The 20,370-nt window shown below is 39.4% G+C and overlaps 2 protein-coding genes across 4 annotated transcripts; one reads left to right on the top strand and one right to left on the bottom strand.

Moving 5' to 3' along the window:
* Positions 1-1,231: 1,231 nt before the first annotated feature.
* Positions 1,232-15,226, top strand: LOC133009155 (monoacylglycerol lipase ABHD2-like). Of its 3 annotated transcripts, none has more exons than XR_009680528.1 (11): positions 1,232-1,443; positions 1,659-1,717; positions 2,989-3,222; positions 3,914-4,089; positions 4,394-4,561; positions 4,886-5,069; positions 5,277-5,369; positions 6,303-6,404; positions 6,492-6,561; positions 6,746-7,930; positions 8,372-8,407. XR_009680528.1 is itself a non-coding variant. In XM_061076564.1 (11 exons), exons 3-11 carry the CDS (start codon positions 3,008-3,010, stop codon positions 11,464-11,466), a joined length of 1,305 nt encoding a protein of 434 aa, XP_060932547.1. In that variant the 5' UTR covers positions 1,232-1,443; positions 1,659-1,717; positions 2,989-3,007; the 3' UTR covers positions 11,467-15,226. The 3 variants fall into 3 exon arrangements, 2 of the variants coding, with proteins under 2 accessions (XP_060932547.1, XP_060932548.1); XM_061076564.1 differs by lacking the exon at positions 6,746-7,930 and adding an exon at positions 11,255-15,226 and having other exon boundaries at positions 8,372-8,456; XM_061076565.1 differs by having other exon boundaries at positions 6,746-8,429.
* Positions 14,977-19,187, bottom strand: rlbp1b (retinaldehyde binding protein 1b; the record flags this gene model as incomplete). Its single annotated transcript, XM_061076566.1, has 6 exons — positions 14,977-15,105; positions 16,339-16,449; positions 16,570-16,728; positions 17,095-17,273; positions 18,044-18,248; positions 19,053-19,187. Coding segments are annotated over 6 exons (918 nt in total), but the record flags the coding sequence as incomplete, so codon positions are not given.
* Positions 19,188-20,370: the final 1,183 nt, after the last annotated feature.

Genomic DNA, 20,370 nt, shown 5'->3' with positions numbered 1-20,370 from the left:
TTGATTATAATAAATAATTATTCCTTAAAAAAATATGGCACAGTTTCATGTTTCCTCTATTTAGTTAATATGTGATTAGAGGAGGGAAGAATAGAAAAAAGTGAGCTCAATTTACAGTATTCATGCAAAGTAGGTATGAAAATAGCCATGCAAATAATTACCTTAATTCAAGAGTACAAGTGTGGCTACTGAAAAAGGTTTTAAAAGTTTGAATAATACATTCATTTATACATTTCATCCTGTGTCTCTTTGCAGTTTTTTTCCTCTTTGTGGTCATATATTGTTTTCTTGTGGTCATTATTGTGATGCCTTGTTATCATGTTGCATCTCTGTAAACATTTTGTGAATGGGTCTATTTGGATTTATTTTGAGATATTTTACCCTAACCCTAGCAATTTGTGTGTCATTATTAAATGTATGACTACAGACAGCCGTCTTCAGTGCAATGAGTAAGATATAACCGCGGCTTATAGATTGATGTTACACATGTTTAAATTATTATTATATATAAATGATGTTTCTGTTGATGATGTTTCTGTTATTATAATCTATTATTGAAATCACTAGTGTTGTGGTTTTGTTTTGGTTGTTTTTGTTTGTGTGTATGTTTTTGAAGGACTTTATTAACAAACATTGCAGATATGTGCTCAAAACAAAAATATTGAGCTAAGGTGACAGAACAGTTCAATAAACAGACATAGATATTAGTCAGAAATAAACACTTTCTTATTGTTCGTTGAAAAGTTAATTGTGAATTTTGGACAGTTTTTACCTTTTTAGTCTACAGGCTGTAAAGTCTGGACATTTTCTTTAAGTCCACATAGAAATCTTGTGAAACTAGGTTTGTTGTTAGTCACTGTGTGAAATGTACCGCACACAATCATATTATAATGAAGTCATTGCTGTTGGTTTGACAGAATGAGGAAGTACACTAAACCGCATCTTGTTATGCTGCCTTTGGGTGCTGTAGGATATTCTACTTTTTCAAGAATGTCAAAAGAAAAAAGCCGGAAGTGGACAATAAGCCACCAGTAGGTTTTTCATTCATAAATGTAACAACAATATACACTTAGCATAACGAATGTTGTATCTTTTGGACAACCAGATAGCTAAATTCGCGTATCGAGTAGCCCAAACGAATGGGGGTGGTCGATTTGACTTTCAGATCTAATCTGTCGGAGCCTGGTGGGAGCCTGTGAAGGCAGCGTGAGTTCCTGTGCTGAGAAGTGACGGTGACAGACACGGAGCTGAAGTCTGGGTGGATCCGACCAGAACCGGGACGAACAGCAGCCTCACACGATGCTAGCGCCTGGAAACTTCCATCCAAACTTTCTAAACAACCGCCCGAGCTGTTGTTTGAACTCCGTGGGGTGTTTACCCGTTTGCTGAAGTGTGGAAACACTTCGGTCTCACAGTTTCACCTGAGTGACAAAACAAAAGAAAGTAAGAAACTGAATCCAGCAGACAAGTGGCTGCAGGTCTGTCCTTGTTCGAGTCCGCCGAACACAGCGGGCTGCTGTATTCTTCTATGTATTCCAGTGTTTTCGTTCATGTGTTAAACATGTGTGCTAATAGGACAAAACAGCCAGTGACATTTTGTTTTTCTTATCAAGGCTTTTGTTAAGTTGTTCCTGAAGTTGTTCATCTGTGTTTCCCAGCACAACATCAACATCATCAGACTGAAAGCTTCTCAGTCTCCTCAAAGTCACACAACAAGGTGAGTAAAACTCTTCATCAGGGGTCATCATGCCAGGGGCGGAAATAGGGGTTTTCTTAATCAGGGGGCCATGAAGGGGCCACAGTTTACACAGAGAGTATACGTCCAACATCCATGCAAACTACCTGAATCACATGTAAACTCCTTGTTTACTCGTTTAGCTCTATAGCTTTGAGCAAAACCACACACAATTAAACCTATCTTAGAAACTATTCCCTGTTTAAGCACATTGTGAACTTCAGCAAATCTTTACCTACAAATGTCATTTTTATGGTTAGTATTGTAAGTAAGTGGCTAGTTTTTTTTAAGACTAATGACGGATCAGAGGCACCAAAGGGGCCAATCAGATTACAGCAGGGGCTAGAGCCCCCCCCCCCCCCAGAATTCTTTTATTTGCCAAGTATATTTGCACATGCAGGAAATTGCTTTGGTGTAGTTGGTGCACTGTACGTAAAACAACAATCGGACATGTATCATGCAAAGGCTCTAATGATCATTATTAGCAACAGCATACTTTCGGAGTGAATCATCACCCACGTGATGTTTTGTACCATGAGCAAATATTTCAAAATCTTGTATCTGGGATTGCGAGTATGCCTCAGTGTCTGTTTGCTAGTTGTCAGATTCTCTTGACCATCAGTGGAAAACCAGACTACAGACGTTTTTCCAGTAGCAACAGCTCTCAAATGGCTGAGGAAGGCAGAGTTGGAAATTTTTATGTGGACTCTTGCTACTTGTCTTAATGGAAAAGAGAGATGCTCTTTTTTTGTTATACTTATTTATGAATCATTGTCTATAAGGACTTGCTTAAAGACTTACCTTAATTCTGCCCTTGTCACAATGATAATAATGATAATAATAATAATAATAATGCATTATATTAATGGGAACCTTTCAAACCACCTCACAGATATAACAACAATACAGCAAATGATCAGGACACCAATCAAACAGTACAAAGTAATAGGCTGTTGAAATAAGTTAAAATCAACAATATTAAAAATAAGAAGTTATACAGGCCATGGTCACACAGAATAAACATGTTTGAAAAATACAACTGTTTATTCTGAGATGGCGACACAGAGAGTCTTTTTTCTTTCAGGAGCTGCTTTCAGGTAGAAATGTCCAATAATGTGAGCTGAAGAAAGCTTATATGTAATGAAAGGCAGAAATGGGCAAACTGATATTAATCTAAATCTGGTTTTAGAAGTCGCATTGTGTAAATATTTCTACTTCTATGAGCTCCCGACTTAATTGATTTCCTGTTTCAGGTCCTCTCTCGTACCTACAATGCCGACCCTCGAGTACAGCGGTGACCTGCACGCACTTTGCTCCGAGCTGCCTGCCATGTTTGATGGCATGAAGATGGCAGCGGTGGCAGCGACCCTGTACATCATCGTCCGCTGTCTGAATCTGAAGAGTCCCACAGCTGCACCAGAGATCGTGTACCAGGACACAGCGCTCGGCCGCTTCCTGCTCAAGTCCTGCCCCATGCTGACCAAAGAGTGAGTGTTTTACTGTATCAGAGTCTGGTTTAAAGTTTTAAAGATTTCTAATGAAACTTGGACTGAAACATTGATCAACATTGAACTTACTGATTTACTGGTTAGGTAACAATAAAAGACCACTAGTTGACCTCAGGCTTACAACCACTAATTGGGAGCGCGCGGTACTTAATTGGAGATTCTGACAACTGAAGGGATTCTGTTTGCGTTTTAGTTGGATTTTCATTGACTGTTAGGAAACAATATGATTCTGAGCTGGGCTAAAACTTGTGTCTTGACTCAGCGACTAACTTATTACATTAATAACTCACACATGACCTGGACACTCAGACATGATCCTGCCTCAGATATGACCTCCGAGCACTGGACTGAGATTCACATTTGAACTCTGAGCCCGGGTCACCTCACTTCTTTCTAAATCCACACTGAATGAATGTATCTGGATTCTTTTCATTTCTTGTCTTTTGATCTGTCCTGAAGACAAACTTTTCTCTGCTCCATTATAATTCTCACATGGGGTAACACTGCATCGTCATTGGCTGATCCTTTTCAGTTGATCTATTCAGACAGAGCTGTTCAATTAAACGGCTCACGATGCCGGCATATTTGTCTGCCACCTCCTATGGTTGGACTGGTATGTCTTGCTGTCATTGGACTGCATATTATATAACATGATTCTCCTCCTCTTCAGATACATTCCTCCCTTGCTGTGGGGAAAGAGTGGTCATCTCCAGACGGCCCTGTATGGCAAGATGGGACGTGTCAACACACCAACGCCCTGCGGGGTCCGCAAGCTCCTCCCCATGCAGGACGGAGCCACGGCGAGTTTCGACCTCTTCGAAGCCCGAGGGGATCACAGCACAGGAGGTCAGAGGTCAAATAGTAGTTCAAGCCCCTAAGCAGTCTGCTTTAGATTTACTGTATGTTAATCACTCAGTCACACAACTGATAAAGCACAATAATGATCAGTTTACCATTTTTGTGTTTGTTTGTTTGTTTGTTTATTGAGTCATAAGTGCTTGTTTGGATCATGAGTGGCTCAGCCTCAAGTCACAAGCAGCTCATTCTACAGTATACAGTCTAATGATGTCCCTCTTGGGAAAAACAACAGACACAGAGGCGCACAATATCCACCCTTACACACGTGACTCCATTTTTTTATGTTCATCAGGTGATGTTACCATGGTAATCTGCCCTGGGATCGGTAACCATAGCGAGAAGAACTACATTCGGACCTTTGTTGATCATTCCCAGCGGCAGGGTTACCGCTGTGCCGTCCTCAACCACCTGGGAGCGCTGCCCAACATGGAGCTCACGTCGCCGCGCATGTTCACTTACGGTAAAGAAGGAACACCACATGATTGCAAGCTTTAGTCCAAAACATTGTGGGGAAGTAATCTTCATTGTATTTTAGATTTTGGGCTTTTTAAATTAAATTAAATAAATTCTAAGCTTTATTTGCGGAGGATTTTTTTTAACAGTTACAAAGTAATTTAACAAAAGAACTGAGAGACAGACATACAACTGCAAAACTAAATGACTGTGTGGAGAATTGACTAGGAGAAGGGAGTAGGAGAATCAGAATACAATAATTAATGATATTGATGTCAAACTGAAGTGAAAATCAGTTACTCAGTTTTAAAAGTGTCTGTCTTTCATTTAGGTTGCACCTGGGAGTATGCAGCCATGGTGGCTTACATCAAGCGGGCCTTCCCCCAGACGCACTTGGTGGTGGTGGGCTTCAGTCTTGGGGGGAACATTGTCTGTAAATTCCTAGGCGAGAACCGATCAAACCAGGAGCGCGTGCTGTGCTGTGTCAGCGTGTGTCAGGGGTACAACGCCCTCAGGTTGGTGGACTGAAAGGAAAAACAAAAGTACAGAACCATGACTGGATATGACAGAAAATGTATAGATAAGAATACCTGAGTGATTTTAGTCAGAAAACGTGTTCACCGTGAAGCTTTTTTGTTTAAGCGCCAGTATTATAAAGGTGGTCCTGTGTTTTTCTCCCATAGTGTATTTCTATGTGTTCATTGAAACATTTCTGTGTTCAGGGCTCAGGAAACATTCCTACAGTGGGACCAGTGCCGCAGGCTCTACAACTTTGTGTTGGCGGACAACATGAAGAAGCTCATCCTGTCACACAGGTTCAGAAACACAACATGCAGTGTCTGCAGATTTAACAGTTACAGCTGCTACACAAACATATTTATTGTTTAGATTCAGTTGTGTATGAAAAAACCTTGGACAAAACAATATCCAGTGGTCGAGTAAGTACTCAAGCATTTTACTGAAGTGAAAGTACAAATAAATAGACATAAAATGTTCTACTTGAGTAAACATAGGCACTTTTAAATAAAGTTAAAGTACTCAAAGTAAAAGTATTTGCAGAGTGTACATCACTGTAGCTGAGTCTTGGCGTTGCGATCGTCGAAGGGGGTGGGGTCTAATGTCACCTGCCTGCTCTGATTGGATCAATTCCATCTAGTGATTGATTACTATATAAAAAAAAAATGTGAACAGATAATACAATGCATTGTTAAGTTAGAAATTACAGATATAAGAACACACATTTGATGATATATGTAGTGGAGTGAAAGGGACAAGTACCTGAAAATAGATCTACTTAAGTAAGGTACAGATAATAAATGTACTGTAACAAATGTACTTTAATACAGTAAATAAGTTAATTTAAGTAAATAATATTTGAAAAAATAAGCATATGCCAATATCAAATGCAGTAGTGTTTTGAATTCCTGTGTGAGTGGTGCGTGTAAACATAAATCTTTCTGCAGCAACAGTTGTCAACAAACTGATTTACAACACACTAAAATGAACATCATTTGGACACAGTATATTCTTGACTATCTTGTCTACAGACAGAAAGAAATTATTTTCTGTCAGACAAATGCTGAAGAATCATGGTAAATGTATAGTGTAAAGCTCTGGATTAAACTGTTTAAATTATTTGTGCTCTGCTATAAATAGCGGACAGGTGGTTGTTCGGGTTTGCCAGCCAAACAACAACTCAACCTCCTGGCCTGATTTGACTATATAACTTTTACTGTTGTGTTTAACAGGAGCAGTTTGCTGGAATTGAGCTCCAGCTGCATTGGTGATGCAGATCTGATTAAACTGCACGCAGCCACCTCTCTGATGCAGATAGATGACAGCATTATGAGGTGAAAGCTTCTTGGATTTTGATTTTATTAGGCCACTAATAGCTTCTCCTAACTCTATAACTGATCTGTGTGTATGTTACACCGCAGGAAATTCCATGGATACAGCTCCTTAAAGGAGTACTACGACAAGGACAGCTGTGTGCACTACATCCACAAAGTAAGTGACAAGTGTTTGTATTTTTACTACTGAAACCTTGCTGGATATAATGTTTTTCCTCGATCTCGATAATGCATGTGGGTCAGTACCACATAGTGTCTTCTAGGCTGCTTTCGACTTCTTCAAAGTACCAGAGCCCATCATAAATTTGATGAAGCCTAACTTCATGCATAACTTCATGCAGGTCCAGCAACTGAAGCGGGATATCAACGGTGGCCTAAAATAACATCAACCAGTCCATGCTTCCTGGCAAACCACAGCTCTGGTGCTTACAGTTTGTCCTGTTACCCCGACTGATGAGGCCACTTACAGTAGTCAACGTTCTCCTCACAAGAGTGAGAACATGGAGAGAATGATCAACACCAATGTGAGAAAGTGGTTAGGAGTCCCAAGATATCTGAGCAATATTGGCCTGTATGGACATGACATTCTCAAGCTGCCTATATCAAGTCTCGCAGAGGAGTTTAAATGCACCAACAGAAGGCTGGAGATGACCCTCCCAGAGTCCTGTGACAAATCTATATGGGCTGCTGGACCATCACTGACAACAGGACGGAAATGGACACCAAAAGACGCAACTCGACAGGCAAAAGCCTCACTCCAGCACGTTGACATTGTGCGCCATGTTTATCAGGGAAGAGTAGGTTTGGGCCTAGGTCAGAGTAGACCCCTGTAGAACAAGGCAACTCCTTCTGAGGGGCAGGCCTGGGAATCTGGCGTCAGGAAGAGGCAGCTAGATGTGCAAAGGTCTTTCACTCAAGCAATACAGGAGTATTGGATGAAATGGGAAAGCATAGAGAAATGCTGGAAGGACCTGTGGGGAATGGAAGCAAGCAGGATTTGCTTCCTGTTTAGAGCAGTGGCTGAACGAAGATCCATCCTGCCCTCTGTGCTAAACTCCAGCTACCCTCAGGCACATCCTCACTGGTTATATAATAAGTTTCCCCCAAGATAGGTATACATGGAGACACAACCTGGTGGTCAAATGCCTTGCAGCAACAATTGAAACAAAGAAAACTGCGACAAATGCCTTGGCATCCAAAACATCAAAGACTGTACAAAGGACAACATTTGTCCGAGAAGGGACACAGGGACAGAGAGGGCCTCCTCCACTGAACAGGAGTGGTCAGTTGGAGTAAGCCAGAGACTGGCGGCTTACAGTCCCATCACATATAGTTACTACCACCCTAAGACCAGACCTGATACTCTGGTCCAACACCCTGCGCATCGTCTACTTTGTAGAATTGATTGATATACAGACTATTCAACCAATTTCCATGACATTTTGTGGAGGAGTGGGGCATGACCCAAAGAAGAACTTTTATCGATCTTGCTGAAAAATGCAGGCAGAAGGGACTGATATTTAAGCGTGTGTACAATTTGGAGCATATCCAAATGCATGTACTGTAGTTAATATTTTGCTTAATGTATTATTCGTTAAACTTCAAGGAATAGTGTAATAATTATTGGCTTTCTGTCAGAGACTTAGACAAAAATATCGATAAAGTTGAAAAATCGATAAAGAAAGAATGTAAATAAGCATTATTCCTGAATTAATTTGAATACAGATATATGTGCAAATAATATAACATATACAACTACTGCTTTTACCACTACCGCTACTTCTACATATACTACCACTGCTTCTGTTACCTCTACTACAGACACTGCTTCTACAACTTTGACACTGACTTAACAACCAGTAAACCATCTTCTGTGAATACCCCTAAAATGCAGTTACAGTGTGTAACTAGGCCTTACAAAGTGATTTTCAAACCAACTGTTTTTGATCAGATTTTTTTTTGCCCAGGTTACTGTGCCTGTCCTCCTGGTTAACTCCTCAGACGACCCACTGATTCATCAGTCACTACTGGCTATTCCTCGCACACTCGCAGGTTTGTGGTTAAGATTAATTTATCACTGGATGTTAATGGTACCTAATTCTTTGGTTGTACATAAATACAGTTTTATCAAATATGTTGTTTGTTTGTGTATTTGCTTGTCATAATTCCACACAGCACATTTTTTGGATCAGTGACCATTTTGGAAAAGAACATCTATTGTCTAAATAGTAAAAAAACGTATTCACCTATACCTTATGTCTAAGTCATTGTCAATTGTTCAACCAATTCCTCACCCTGTAGAGGCCTCCTGCGGTGGCCGCAGGTTCAGTTCCAGGCCCTTTGCTGTCTGATGTTTTCCCCTACTCTCTCCCACTATCACACCTAAATTATGTCCTATCAACAAAGAGCATAGTACCTGAAATCTTAAGAAAAAAGGAAACCGTTATGTTTCATTTCGCCAGACAGACACACACACAGTATTTTCATATTTATATTTTATATTTAAATATTGTGTCATCAAATGAAACATTTTTGTATATGTTTTGCAGTCAAATTTTAAGTAGGCATTTTGACCAGAAATGTGCTTAATAAGTGAAGTCCATTTACCATATGAAAGTATTCTTCACAATTATCCTACAGCATTTGTAGTTACTTGTGGTAAACTACGGTTGTGTTGGTTGTGCCTATTTTGTGTGTTTCCTAGAGAGCAATGACTGCAACAGTGAAACATTGTCCTCGCAGTGACATGAGCACAGACTAATGTGAAGTGAATGAACCCGTTGTCCTTCATTTGGAGCTAAACTCTAGAGCCAGAGTCTTAAGTGTTGATAAAGTCTTGTTGGAGCTATCTACTCAACAGCGGCGAACCTAGACACTCTTGTTGAATTTTTCAGGGCTATGTGATCTGCTTAGGCTGCTGGATTATATACATAGAGCAGGGTGCAAGTGTGTGTGTGTGTGTCTGTGTGTATGTGTGTGGCTGTCTTGTCTTGCGTCTGCAGGTCACATGCACTGACCCTGTGTGTGTAAATGATTGGGTGTGAAGACTGAGACCTGGACAAATGAAATCCTAAACTGGTCCTCTACTTCCACGAAACGTGGTTACGTTTGCTCTGCTTGTCATCAACACTGTCCCCGTAACCCAGTGAGGGAGACTCACTGACCATGACACACAGAGATGCTGGCTGTTTGTTATGGCTAACTACCTTATCAGTAACGTCATGGCTGCCCTAGAAACAGTATACCTTTGTTTTCAGGAAGTTACATTTGAGTGTGACCTACTGAAAACTATGTTGCACACACAGGACCAAATCTTTAAGCTCTTTAGTGACTGTGCAAAGACTAACCCGTCTCTCAATGTCCCAAACCAAAATAAATGTTGATTAAACTACACAGGCAGGACATGTTAACATTACATTAAATTACTTTTTTTTCTCCATAGAATTCTGACATAATAATGTAATTTATTCAGAAGAGACCCAAGACCTAATAATAAGGGGAAAAAGCCTTAATAAGGAAATACCAAAATAATGATCTCAAGTTTTGGTAATGTTTTTTTACCACTCTCTCATAAGGCACCATTTATAAAGGGTTTATACACATATGTATACAAAGTAAATCTTCGACAATAGATTTTTAACAATTGTTTAGTTATAATAATGTATTATCTGGAGGCTTGAGGCCATTGTGTAGTTTTTACTGCTTCTCTTTTAAGTTCTGTAAAATGTAGTTGAATTGGGGAGAACATTTTTCTGTATGAGTTGGTGTGTATGTGCATCAACAAAAGCAATAGGTCTGAGTGTGACGATGGTGTAGAATAACAGAAAGGGAAAGGAAGAGGACGCAGGTCTGTGTGGAAAAACAAACATCTTTACCCCTGACCTCACAGTGAGTCACTGAACCATTTTACTGATACCATCTCTTTCTAAGTAGAGGGAGGGTTTAATTATTTACCCTCACACCAGCAAGATCAGGACGCCCTTAATTAACAAATGCCTGGAGATGCTTATCAAGGAAATTAGAGTGACACGACAAAGTGAAAAACGTTTCGAAATTCCACTGAGTTTTAAGTGATCCGCATGGAGGATGTCCTTTTGGGGAGTGTATCACCTCTAGGATTTATTGGTTTTACTCAAGCTTTTGATGTATTGCCACAAATTGAGTGACTATATAATCTGTGAAATGGTCTCAGGTCTCATTGAGAATATGCACTCAGTTTGAAGCTCTCTGCAGCTCTTAGAATTTAGTCATATTTTTGTTATTTTTCTGTATATAGACTTTGAATTTACTATTATCAGTTTGTCAAGAGTTGACGAAAACCAAAACTGAACTACCAGGAGAGTAAATATTGGACTTATTCTGGATGCTTTTTCAACATTATAGTCAATTAAACTTGATGAACCAGTTGAACAGTCTGTCAGGACTCTGTGTTTAGTGTTTATTTTGTTACTATTTTCACATGCAATAATTGACATTTTGATAAGAATACATTCAATGAGACAGTACAAAGTCAAGTACTATAGGGGTCAATGCGTGCCCTTCGGACATGGGTTGATGACGATATTTAAGACACGAGGAGTGTAGGGGACCCCAGTGGATCTCAGTGGACTAGTGGATGTGGACCTATGAATTCGCCTTTGAAAAATGTAATTGTTCAATCAACTCAGTGAAGTGAAACATAACACATATGAACAAATGTGTTATTTAGCTCTAATGGATAGATCATGTCATCAGTACTTTAGTATCCCAACTTGTTTTCCTTTTAATAGACAAAGAATGAAATGCTGGCACTAAATAAGTTGCCACCACACCACACTCTTACCCCTCCTTCTATGTTTCGTCCTTTCTAGAGAAGATGCCCAATGTGATATTCGTCCTAACCCAACACGGGGGCCACCTGGGTTTCTTCGAGGGAGCCGTGCTGTTTCCTCAGCCGCTCACCTGGATGGACAAGGTCATAGTGGAGTACACAAACGCCATGTGCCGCTGGGAGAAGAACAAGCCAGCCTGCCAGAGGAGCAGCCATCAGGACATGAACCCCTGCCTGCAAGCACAAGGTTAACCCTTAGTGGGTAACACATACTGTACATACAGTATACTACTGGAGACAAAACAGACCATAACAAACGCGCACACAGCCCTTTGCTACTGCTCTACTTTGGTACTAATGGCCTTAACCTACCTAGATTAACTAAGACAGGCTGGTGGAGGTGAAAAGTAGAACTTACAGATATAATAAAACCTTCAAGGATAATATGACCCTAATATATTAAGCAGCAACAGTTCACCCTCTGCAGGTAGCTCAAAAGAAGTTAAAATCCGTTTTTTCCCCCTGTCCGAGTAGAGTTTTTTATCATCAGCCATAGATTGTGAAGCAAAGCAGTATCTATGGAAATGTTATCCATAACCATGAAAATCACGTTAGCTACAATCAGATTGTTCAGCTTTACGTTACGTTTACTAGAGAGCAACCATGTTTCCCTTTTGAACATGTGTGATGGGAGGGGGAATTATTTTATTATTATTTTCACAGTCTTGTACTTTTGCCTTTTTCCGTTATCCAGTGTTTGTTTTCTAAATCCAATATTTTGTGGTCATGATCAATCTCGTAGCTGCTCGGCCTGCTCGTTCCAGGCTTAAAACTTTTTTATAACGATTTTCTGAAACATCAATGGAAAAAAAATGAGTACCAGAACTGTTCTAAAGAACTGTTCTAAAACTGGGTGGTCACTTTTAAGCTCTATACTTGAATATCGATCTGAAACTTAACTCACTTAGAGAAAGTGTGAAGGCAAACAGTTTGAAGTCTTAAAATCTTAAGAAGAAGAATTTCAAAAATACCTGATGCTTCAATATATTTGAGTTTCAGTTTCTGGAATCTGAGGAGCAGCAGAACAACATGGTTTATGGTTTACAGTGTGGATTTCCAACTGTTGTTATGGTTCAGTATAACATAAATTGGGCTCAAAATTGGATTTTAATTTCCTGAAGCTGCATTTTAAATCTTAGATATGACAATCCTGTTGTTTTATTGCAGCAAATTACTGTAAAACAACATACAGTTTGGTGTTATTATGTGGTTTGAGGCTCCATTTTGCTCACTGGACACTGATGTGCAGTTTCTTTGCGTTTCAATGGTGTGTGACGGATCATCTAGCTGCATTCTTGCTCCTGACCTTCAGAATAAAAGACTCAGGTCACAACAGCTTTATTAGATGTTACAACAACCCAGTCAGACAGATATTGTATTTGTTTCTATTTAATAACATTTTTAATGATTTGTGTAATTGAATGGAAATATGGACCCTACATACAAACTACCTTTAACATTGCACTCCAAACAGTGTAGGTGTCTGGGTCAGCTTGTCCCATTCAGTTTTTGACCCAGAGGCCAAATTACAGCTCCTCTGACCCTCATGCCTCCTGTTGTAGGAGGATGGAAAGGAATTTTCTTAATGATGCCGTCTATTTGGGTTATTAGGACAAAAATGTGCTTTGACACATTTACAAACCAGAGCAGTTTGTCAGAAAATAAACTGAAGCAAACGGCTGCTGCGTCAAACCTTGTTTACGAATAGTTCAACAGGAAGTAGAGAAGATTGTGTGACTGGGACTTAAACAGCTAGAGTATAAAATAAAAAATGTAGTGTTTGATTCTCAGTTTACACACTTACATACAAACTAATGGACCAAAGCACTTTTGACTTTAAAATACAAAGCAGCTCATCTTTGTCATTTTTAATGATGCTACTGCATTGCGGCCACATAACCAGCACATATGACTTTGCCTCAAATACAGTGGAGTTTCCTATTAGACAATATTTAAACAAAAGCTAACTACTAGTTTTAATAAGTTTCCAGTTTTCTGGGGTTTTTTTAAGCTGCTTATTGCTGCATACAAGAAAGATGGAGTTTGCTGTGTAAAATAATGATGTATACATAATTAATGTCGTGAATGGAGGAGTGAAAATGTTTCTTTCATTTAAAACACAGCCCGGAATTTAGCTGTGTCTCATGATTCGGTAGATTTCCATGTGTAATGTGTTGATACAATGAGACAACAATCAAACAGCTCAGTACAGCACATACCTCCACCAAGGCTCAAAAGACCCCTTAGATTCAGTCAAGCTGCAACAAATTTCACAATCTCATAGAGATCAGTTCCAGTTCCCATGATTTATTCCCTGAGAAAACAGTGAAAATCTTAAAAAACGACAACACAGCACATTGTAGTGCTGTCCTTGAAATTCCAGCTTCGTTGAATCTGAGCTTCGTTGATATACACTGGAATTTCTGCCAAATTCCAAGCAAATAATAAGAAAATTTGCTAAAAGACTTTAAACAGCACTGCTTCCTTGATGACTAGAAGACACATTCAAATTCAATAAATCCAGATTCTTATTTGGATCTGCACAAAATGACACAACATAGACCCTTTTTCGCAATGTTAAATGAAGTGAAAAAAATTGGATCTGCTCCCTGTATCCGGATCCGCACCAAACTTTAACAGGTTCTCTACTGACCCATACCATATCCATACATACAGTTTAGAGGTAAACTGTTCAGTAGTTTTTGTGTAATCATGCGTACAAAATCAAACAAACAAACAGACGGGGCTAAACAACCTCCTTGGTGGAGGTAATAAGAGCTGCATTTTCTGTGCTGGAATTCCTTTTTGATTTCTGTGGTTTATTTTGTTCTTTTTCTTCATGACTTTGAGAAGTGCCTATGGTTTGTGTTTGATGTTAAACTGAACTGAATCCTGAAACCTGCGGCAGCAGCACTCCTCTGTCTATATGTACAGTACAGTATGTCCTGACTGTTACAGATATAGACTCTTTTGCCTGCACTTTACTTGCCTGTACAGTTCTTTTTTACTGTATGACAATGTGTATCCTTATATGGGTGTAATATGAATGTGTTTTGATCATTTTTTTATTTGAGCACACCGATTTATTGATATTTTCCACAAACATTTACGTTTGTTTATTTTAACCTGATCAGGGTTTTTTCGTTTTTTTTTTTTTTTTTATAGATTTTTAGATTGATACAAATACAACTTATATTTATATACAGTTTATTGTACATTTATTGACATTCTTATTGGTGCAAGGGGTAAAACTTGTAACTAATACTCATATTGAAGAACAACCTAAAAGTTGGAATATCAGCTTTCAAGGAGAGACTGGGGGGGAGTGGAGAGTGGAAACTGAGTAATCTGGGGCCTGCCAGTGTCACAACAAGCTGTGTGGATCAGCTACAGTCTGAACAAAGCACAACTTCACAGAGGAGCAAGAAACAGCGTCTCAGTATGCTGCTCAATGCTACTGATAACAGATATAGAATATACAGAATACTGTAGAGTGGAGTAATGACTGAATGTTGAGAGTCAGAGAAGCCGCCTTTTCCTCCGTATCTGTGCTTTGTCAGGACCTCTGGCAAACAACATCACTCACACACTCATGACTTTCAATTTCATTCATATTTTTTTTTCGCTACAACCACACAGCTAGAATTTGAGTCTCCACAGTCTATGGGAGTGTGCAATATCTTAATGATCGATGGAGGATGTTTAGTCAAACAGCTTTGCCGCTATGGCCTTGCCGTCGTACTTGGTGCCTTTTCCGTCAAACTCAGACGGCAGGATGTCGGCGTCAAACTCCTTGTAGTAGTTTTCCAGCTCGTCTCCATGGACGAACACCTGAGGCAGGGACGACAATCTGTTAGTCATCACAGACTGTGTATTCAGTTTGTAAATGTGTGAACATTTATTTAATTTGATTTCCTAACTATAAAACCGTGAGGTGGGAATAATCCATAAACAGACTGGTACAATTTTGAAGTGGTACTTTAGGTCTTATGATTATTAGAGTCTGCAGCCTCCAGACTGCTGGGCTAAGCATAGAAAAAATGCGGCACTAATATAAAGCATGCGAAACTCCAGCATTATCAAGCAATGTCACATGAAAGATATTTAAACCAAACCAGAAAACATGACCCTCCAAACTGGAGTATTAATATACTTTAACTCATGTTACCTTCTTATTAATCACCTTACAAGTTTTTAATTACATAATAGTTACAACACCAGGGAGACTCTGTCACCCTGCTAAACTGTCTCCTTGACTTTTATTCAGCTTTTCTGCAGCTTCATACTGATGAGATTCAGATTTTAATTGTCTGTCAGGATAGTGAAAACAACCTTATTATGAAGTCGTGGTCCACGATTTAAATCCATAACTCAGCATTGCTGAATCCTCAGTGCCATCTTTGATCATAGCCTCACTCTAATTAAACATGACAAATCAGTGGTTCAATATGGTTTTGATCCTCTCACAAGGATTTCAAGGATTAGAACATATTTTCTGCTACAAAAGTAGAAACTGTTTTTCATGCTTTATAAACCAGTCGATTGCCCTGCAGTAATTCACTACTCTCTGGTACCAAAGAAAAATCCCTTCCTTGTCTCCATCTCATCTTAAACTTTTAACTCAGGCTAAGCATTGTGATAATATGTCAACTATCAAATTTGCTTCTCTTCACTGGCTACCTATTTTTTTTTTAAGAACTGATTGTAAGGGTTTTACTTGCAAAACTCAGATAGGCAGCGCCCCATGTTATTCATCAGATTTGTTACTGATTTATGTTTAAAGCGCTGCTTTTGATTGTCATGGTTTCCATTGATAAACAAAGGTGACAGAACCTTTGTCTGAGGATATCAGAGATGATTTTTATTTTTAATCACTGTTAAAAAAAAGAAAGAATAACAACTGGCTTGTTTAAAATTGCTTTTTTTTCCAATTTCTTTGTCATTTTATTGTGATGCACTTTGTAACTGTTTTAAAAAGTGCAATATAAATAAAATGGTTATATTGGTATTGTTACAGTGTAGTCATTATTATCATTAGTATTGTATCAACTTTGTCACACTCACTCTCTCTAGCAGCTTGCCCTTCATGAGAGGTTTGACCACGTTGTAGGTGGTGGTGAAGTACCAGGGCTGGTGGATGAAGTGCACAGCTTTGAAACGGGCAGGGAATGAATCCTGGTGGAAAAGAAAATTAAAAGAACATTTAGTGACTTTCTGAGACTAAATATTTTCAGCATCGACTTTCTAATTGTCTGTAGTAACCTATAAGTCCAGGGTAAGAACGGCTTTTCCCACCTGCAACATGTCCACCATCTTTTTGAGTTCAGTGGGTTTGATTCCTGACGCCTGCTGCATAGTGAAGCCCTTGAAGTTCTCGATGATGCAGAACCCGTTGATCTGAGTCTCTTCGTTCTCCAGCAGCTTCTCCAGGATCACACAGTAGGCACGAAGGATCTGAAATCCCACACACACAGACATGCACCATGTTTGTTTGCTTAGTTGATTTAACCTGTTAACAGACATCCCCACTCTTGTGCACAAGGTCACAAATAATGTACCTTAAATATACATGGTAGAGACCAATGGGGTTTTTCATGTCGACTATTTAACTTTTGTGAATGTTCAAACACTGTCGAGCCAAACATCATTTATCAAGGTTGTGTGATGATTGAGTCCAGTAAAGATTAAAACTTCTCGAAAGCAGAGCTCAGGCCAAAGTGTCCCAGGGTCTGAACAGTATATGATTTAGAAAACATCTATGGCGATATCAGATAATTGCCAGATAATCTTGAGTTTGAATGAAAAGTGAGCACTTCTAACCTCATCGAAAGTGATCTCCTCGTAGTCCCAGTTCTCGATGTTGAAGAGCAAAACCACACGGCCATACTTGTCTCTGCTCTGCAGGATGCCAGGGTAGCCGGCCTCGATGGTGCTGCGTACGGCCTCCGGGGTCAGGTTCTCAAACAGCTCAGGGTAATCCTTCCTGAATCGCACGTAGCCTATAGAGACACAGGAGCAGCTTTTGAGAATTTGTGAGGTTTTCTTGTGATCACGTCCTGTTTGGTCCTGTCGTCCACTGGCAATTTGATAGAAGTCCTTCTTGCAGCTACACTGTGAAATAATTGTTTTCATTTTTGATTTAATTACACTTTTATATATTTATTTACGATTGAAAACCCAAATTATAAAATGTATTCTATTAATGAAAAGTTTGACTGTGTCACACTCAGCTGCAATGGAACTGAAATGAAAACAATATAACCAGGCAGAGTTTCAGTGTCTCATGATACTCTAAATGCTGTTTCACCCTGGCAAAGACAAATATCTGGAAACACAAGACCACTACCAAAATAATTATTCATAGTATATCAACATTGGTGCTCTATCAGCCTTTTAACCATGTGTAACTTGAATAAATATACAATATTAACTGTTGCTAGACAAGAGCGAATAGTGGAGCTTCAGATTTTCTCACTACTTGAAACATAATTACAGTTGTTATGGATAAACCGGGAAATAATTATTTGTGTAAAGGCAGCTTTGGCTGAGGGGTAAAGCGGTTGTCCTCCAATCAGAAGGTCGGCGTTTTGAACCCTGTCTTTCCAAACTGCATGCCGAAGTGTCCTTGGGCAAGATACTGAACCCTGAAACCCGAATTGCCCCTAATAGCTATTGGAAGTTGCTTTGGATAAATGTGTCAGCTAAATGATATGAAATATGTTAAAAAAAATGGCACTTTAATCTGTTTTCAACATTTTCTTAGATTTACCCTTCATAAGTTCAAAGGCTCTGGGCACGTCGTACTTCCTGGCGCGGATGAAGCGGACCAGCAAAGTGTCGGGTTTCTCCCCGAAGGTGGTCTGCACCCCCTTGGCCAGATCATCGCCTGCGTCCGCCTTTTCCTTTATCATTTCACGCAGCTCCTTCACCGCAGCCACCCGCTTCTCATCTGTCTCGTTCAGCTCATCCTTTGCCTGCAGGGGGAGCCAGAGCAGATGGTTAGCTCACATTCTTTACTCAGTGTTTTGGTTTTGTACACCACAGGGTCAGAAAGGTGAAGATTTCATAACAAAATTTAAGTGTTTGTCAAACGTCTGTTAAATGTTGCTGCAGCCAAATTTGCCTTCTTGACATAGCAGGTGGATTATATTAGCAGACAGATGATAAGCTAGTTATGCTAACTGGCTAGTGTTTGTGTGTTGGCTCACTTAAGTTAGCTGAATTATTGGCCTCTGCTCATGTTTTTCCTCATGTTTCTAGTGTTTTCCTTGAAGAATATATGTTAAACTAAACATCTGTTATGATAAAGAGAAAGTACAACTGTAGGCTACTGGAAGCTAATATGTTGCAAATGTCAACGACCCTGCATAGCCGAGGTGTCTAAAACACACTGTTTGCTAATATTAATGATCAGAAAATAATGATTATTATTCTGAATATATCATCCATATAGAACTTTTAAAAAGAGCCTGCTAACACACAGGAGTTGTCAGGTATTCTGGCTAATTTAGACCTCTCCCGGTGCCGAACTAAGCTACAAATTACGATAACTAAATTTGAAAATTTATTGCAATGATAAAGGTGTAAGTCATACTTTCTTAAAAGGTGCAGGTGAAATAAAAAGAAAGTCAGATATACCAACAGACTCCTAGAAGGGAGTCTAATCAGGCAAAGATAAGTGTCGGTGTGCTGCGAGTGCGCAGGGAGAGAGAACTGTTCTATGTCCTGATGTCTGATGCAGTTTGGTGATGTCTCTGAACGTTTGGTTGTTCGAGTACCTTCTGCTTAGTGTGGTCTGGCAGACTGGCACAGGATCCAAACACTGGCCCGTGGTCCTTGACGGTGAGACGTTCCAGCTTGGCCCTGAGAGCCTGCTCCTCCTCCGACACCATACGGTAAGTTCCACTCTGAAGAGACAAGGGACAGCATTAATGCAACAGACAATTTCCCATAGTCTGCTCACACAAACACAAACACAGCAGGTCAAACTTTTATACTGGTTGGCATATTCCTTCGTGGACATTTTTATATTTTATCACTGGTTTAACTAATGATAATATTATGTGCCATATAACTTTAATTACACTTTATAACATATACACACTACATTTGAGGGATCACATAATTGTACAATAGTCAAGTCATGTTATTTATATATTATAATGCCCAAATCACAAATTTATCTCAAGGGGCTTGCCAACCTCTACAGCCACATCACCAATGTCCTCTTTCATTCAGCAGAACTTCTCATAAGTTACATGTTGTCTAAACCTAAGAAGATCTGTACCTGAATCGAGTCTAGAATTGGAAAAACAGTAATCTACATTAGTAAATATCTGAAAGCAAAATAGTTTTACCTTTCTATAATTGCAGGAAAAATCTCAACTACTTCGACCAAATGGGTCCTGGTGGTGAAGACTGGTCCCTGCATTTATCTTGTACTGACAACTGAATATAATTTATAAAGTTGGATGTCGATCCCTGTTTTTCCACAGCGCTCTGTGGACATTAAGCTCACATTACACTGTCGAATGTGTAATTTTTACAGATGACATTTCACCATAGAAAAGCACGGGTGTAATTAAAACCATTAATAATAGATGACTTATGTTTATCTGTGCTGGTCCAGGGCTTTAACATAAGACATAGCTCACTGACCTGGCAGCAAAAAGAATGGAGCAAATGCATCATTAATGTTAGTAATGTGCTTTTCGCAGATTACAAACAAAACAAATAACCCAAGCCATGCTGCATATTACTTATTTTTCTCCCTTCATTGTGCGAATAGAAACATCCACACTTATCTGTATGTGCAGATCAACACTTAAGTTATTTACCCTGTAGTCCGTACTGCTGAGTGGTTGTTTGACTGTTTTTTATCTCTTGCATATTTCTTTAGTCAAAAGCTCAATGCCTTGGTATGCCAGTGCAAAAACTTTCTTGTCTTGGGCTGTTTTTAATGGGTCTAATCCACGTGAAGCAACATGCCTGTCCAGCGGTGTTCCAGGGCCACAATGAATGGGCCTCAGTGTTTGCTTAATCTCCCTCACATGAGTCCAGTAAAGCTTGTAAATACATGTTAAGGAATACCCGTTG

The sequence above is a fragment of the Limanda limanda genome, chromosome 8, assembly GCF_963576545.1.
Source record: "Limanda limanda chromosome 8, fLimLim1.1, whole genome shotgun sequence".
NCBI lineage: Eukaryota > Metazoa > Chordata > Actinopteri > Pleuronectiformes > Pleuronectidae > Limanda > Limanda limanda.
This window is presented reverse-complemented; position numbering and strand designations above follow the sequence as displayed.

Coding starts and splice junctions, on each gene's coding strand:
- LOC133009155 (XM_061076564.1), top strand. CDS start 3,008: ATGCCGACCCTCGAGTACAGCGGTGACCTGCACGCACTTTGCTCCGAG. Junction 4,562..4,885: donor GCCGCGCATGTTCACTTACG/GTAAAGAAGGAA, acceptor TCTTTCATTTAG/GTTGCACCTGGGAGTATGCA. Junction 6,562..8,371: donor GTGTGCACTACATCCACAAA/GTAAGTGACAAG, acceptor TTTTTTGCCCAG/GTTACTGTGCCTGTCCTCCT.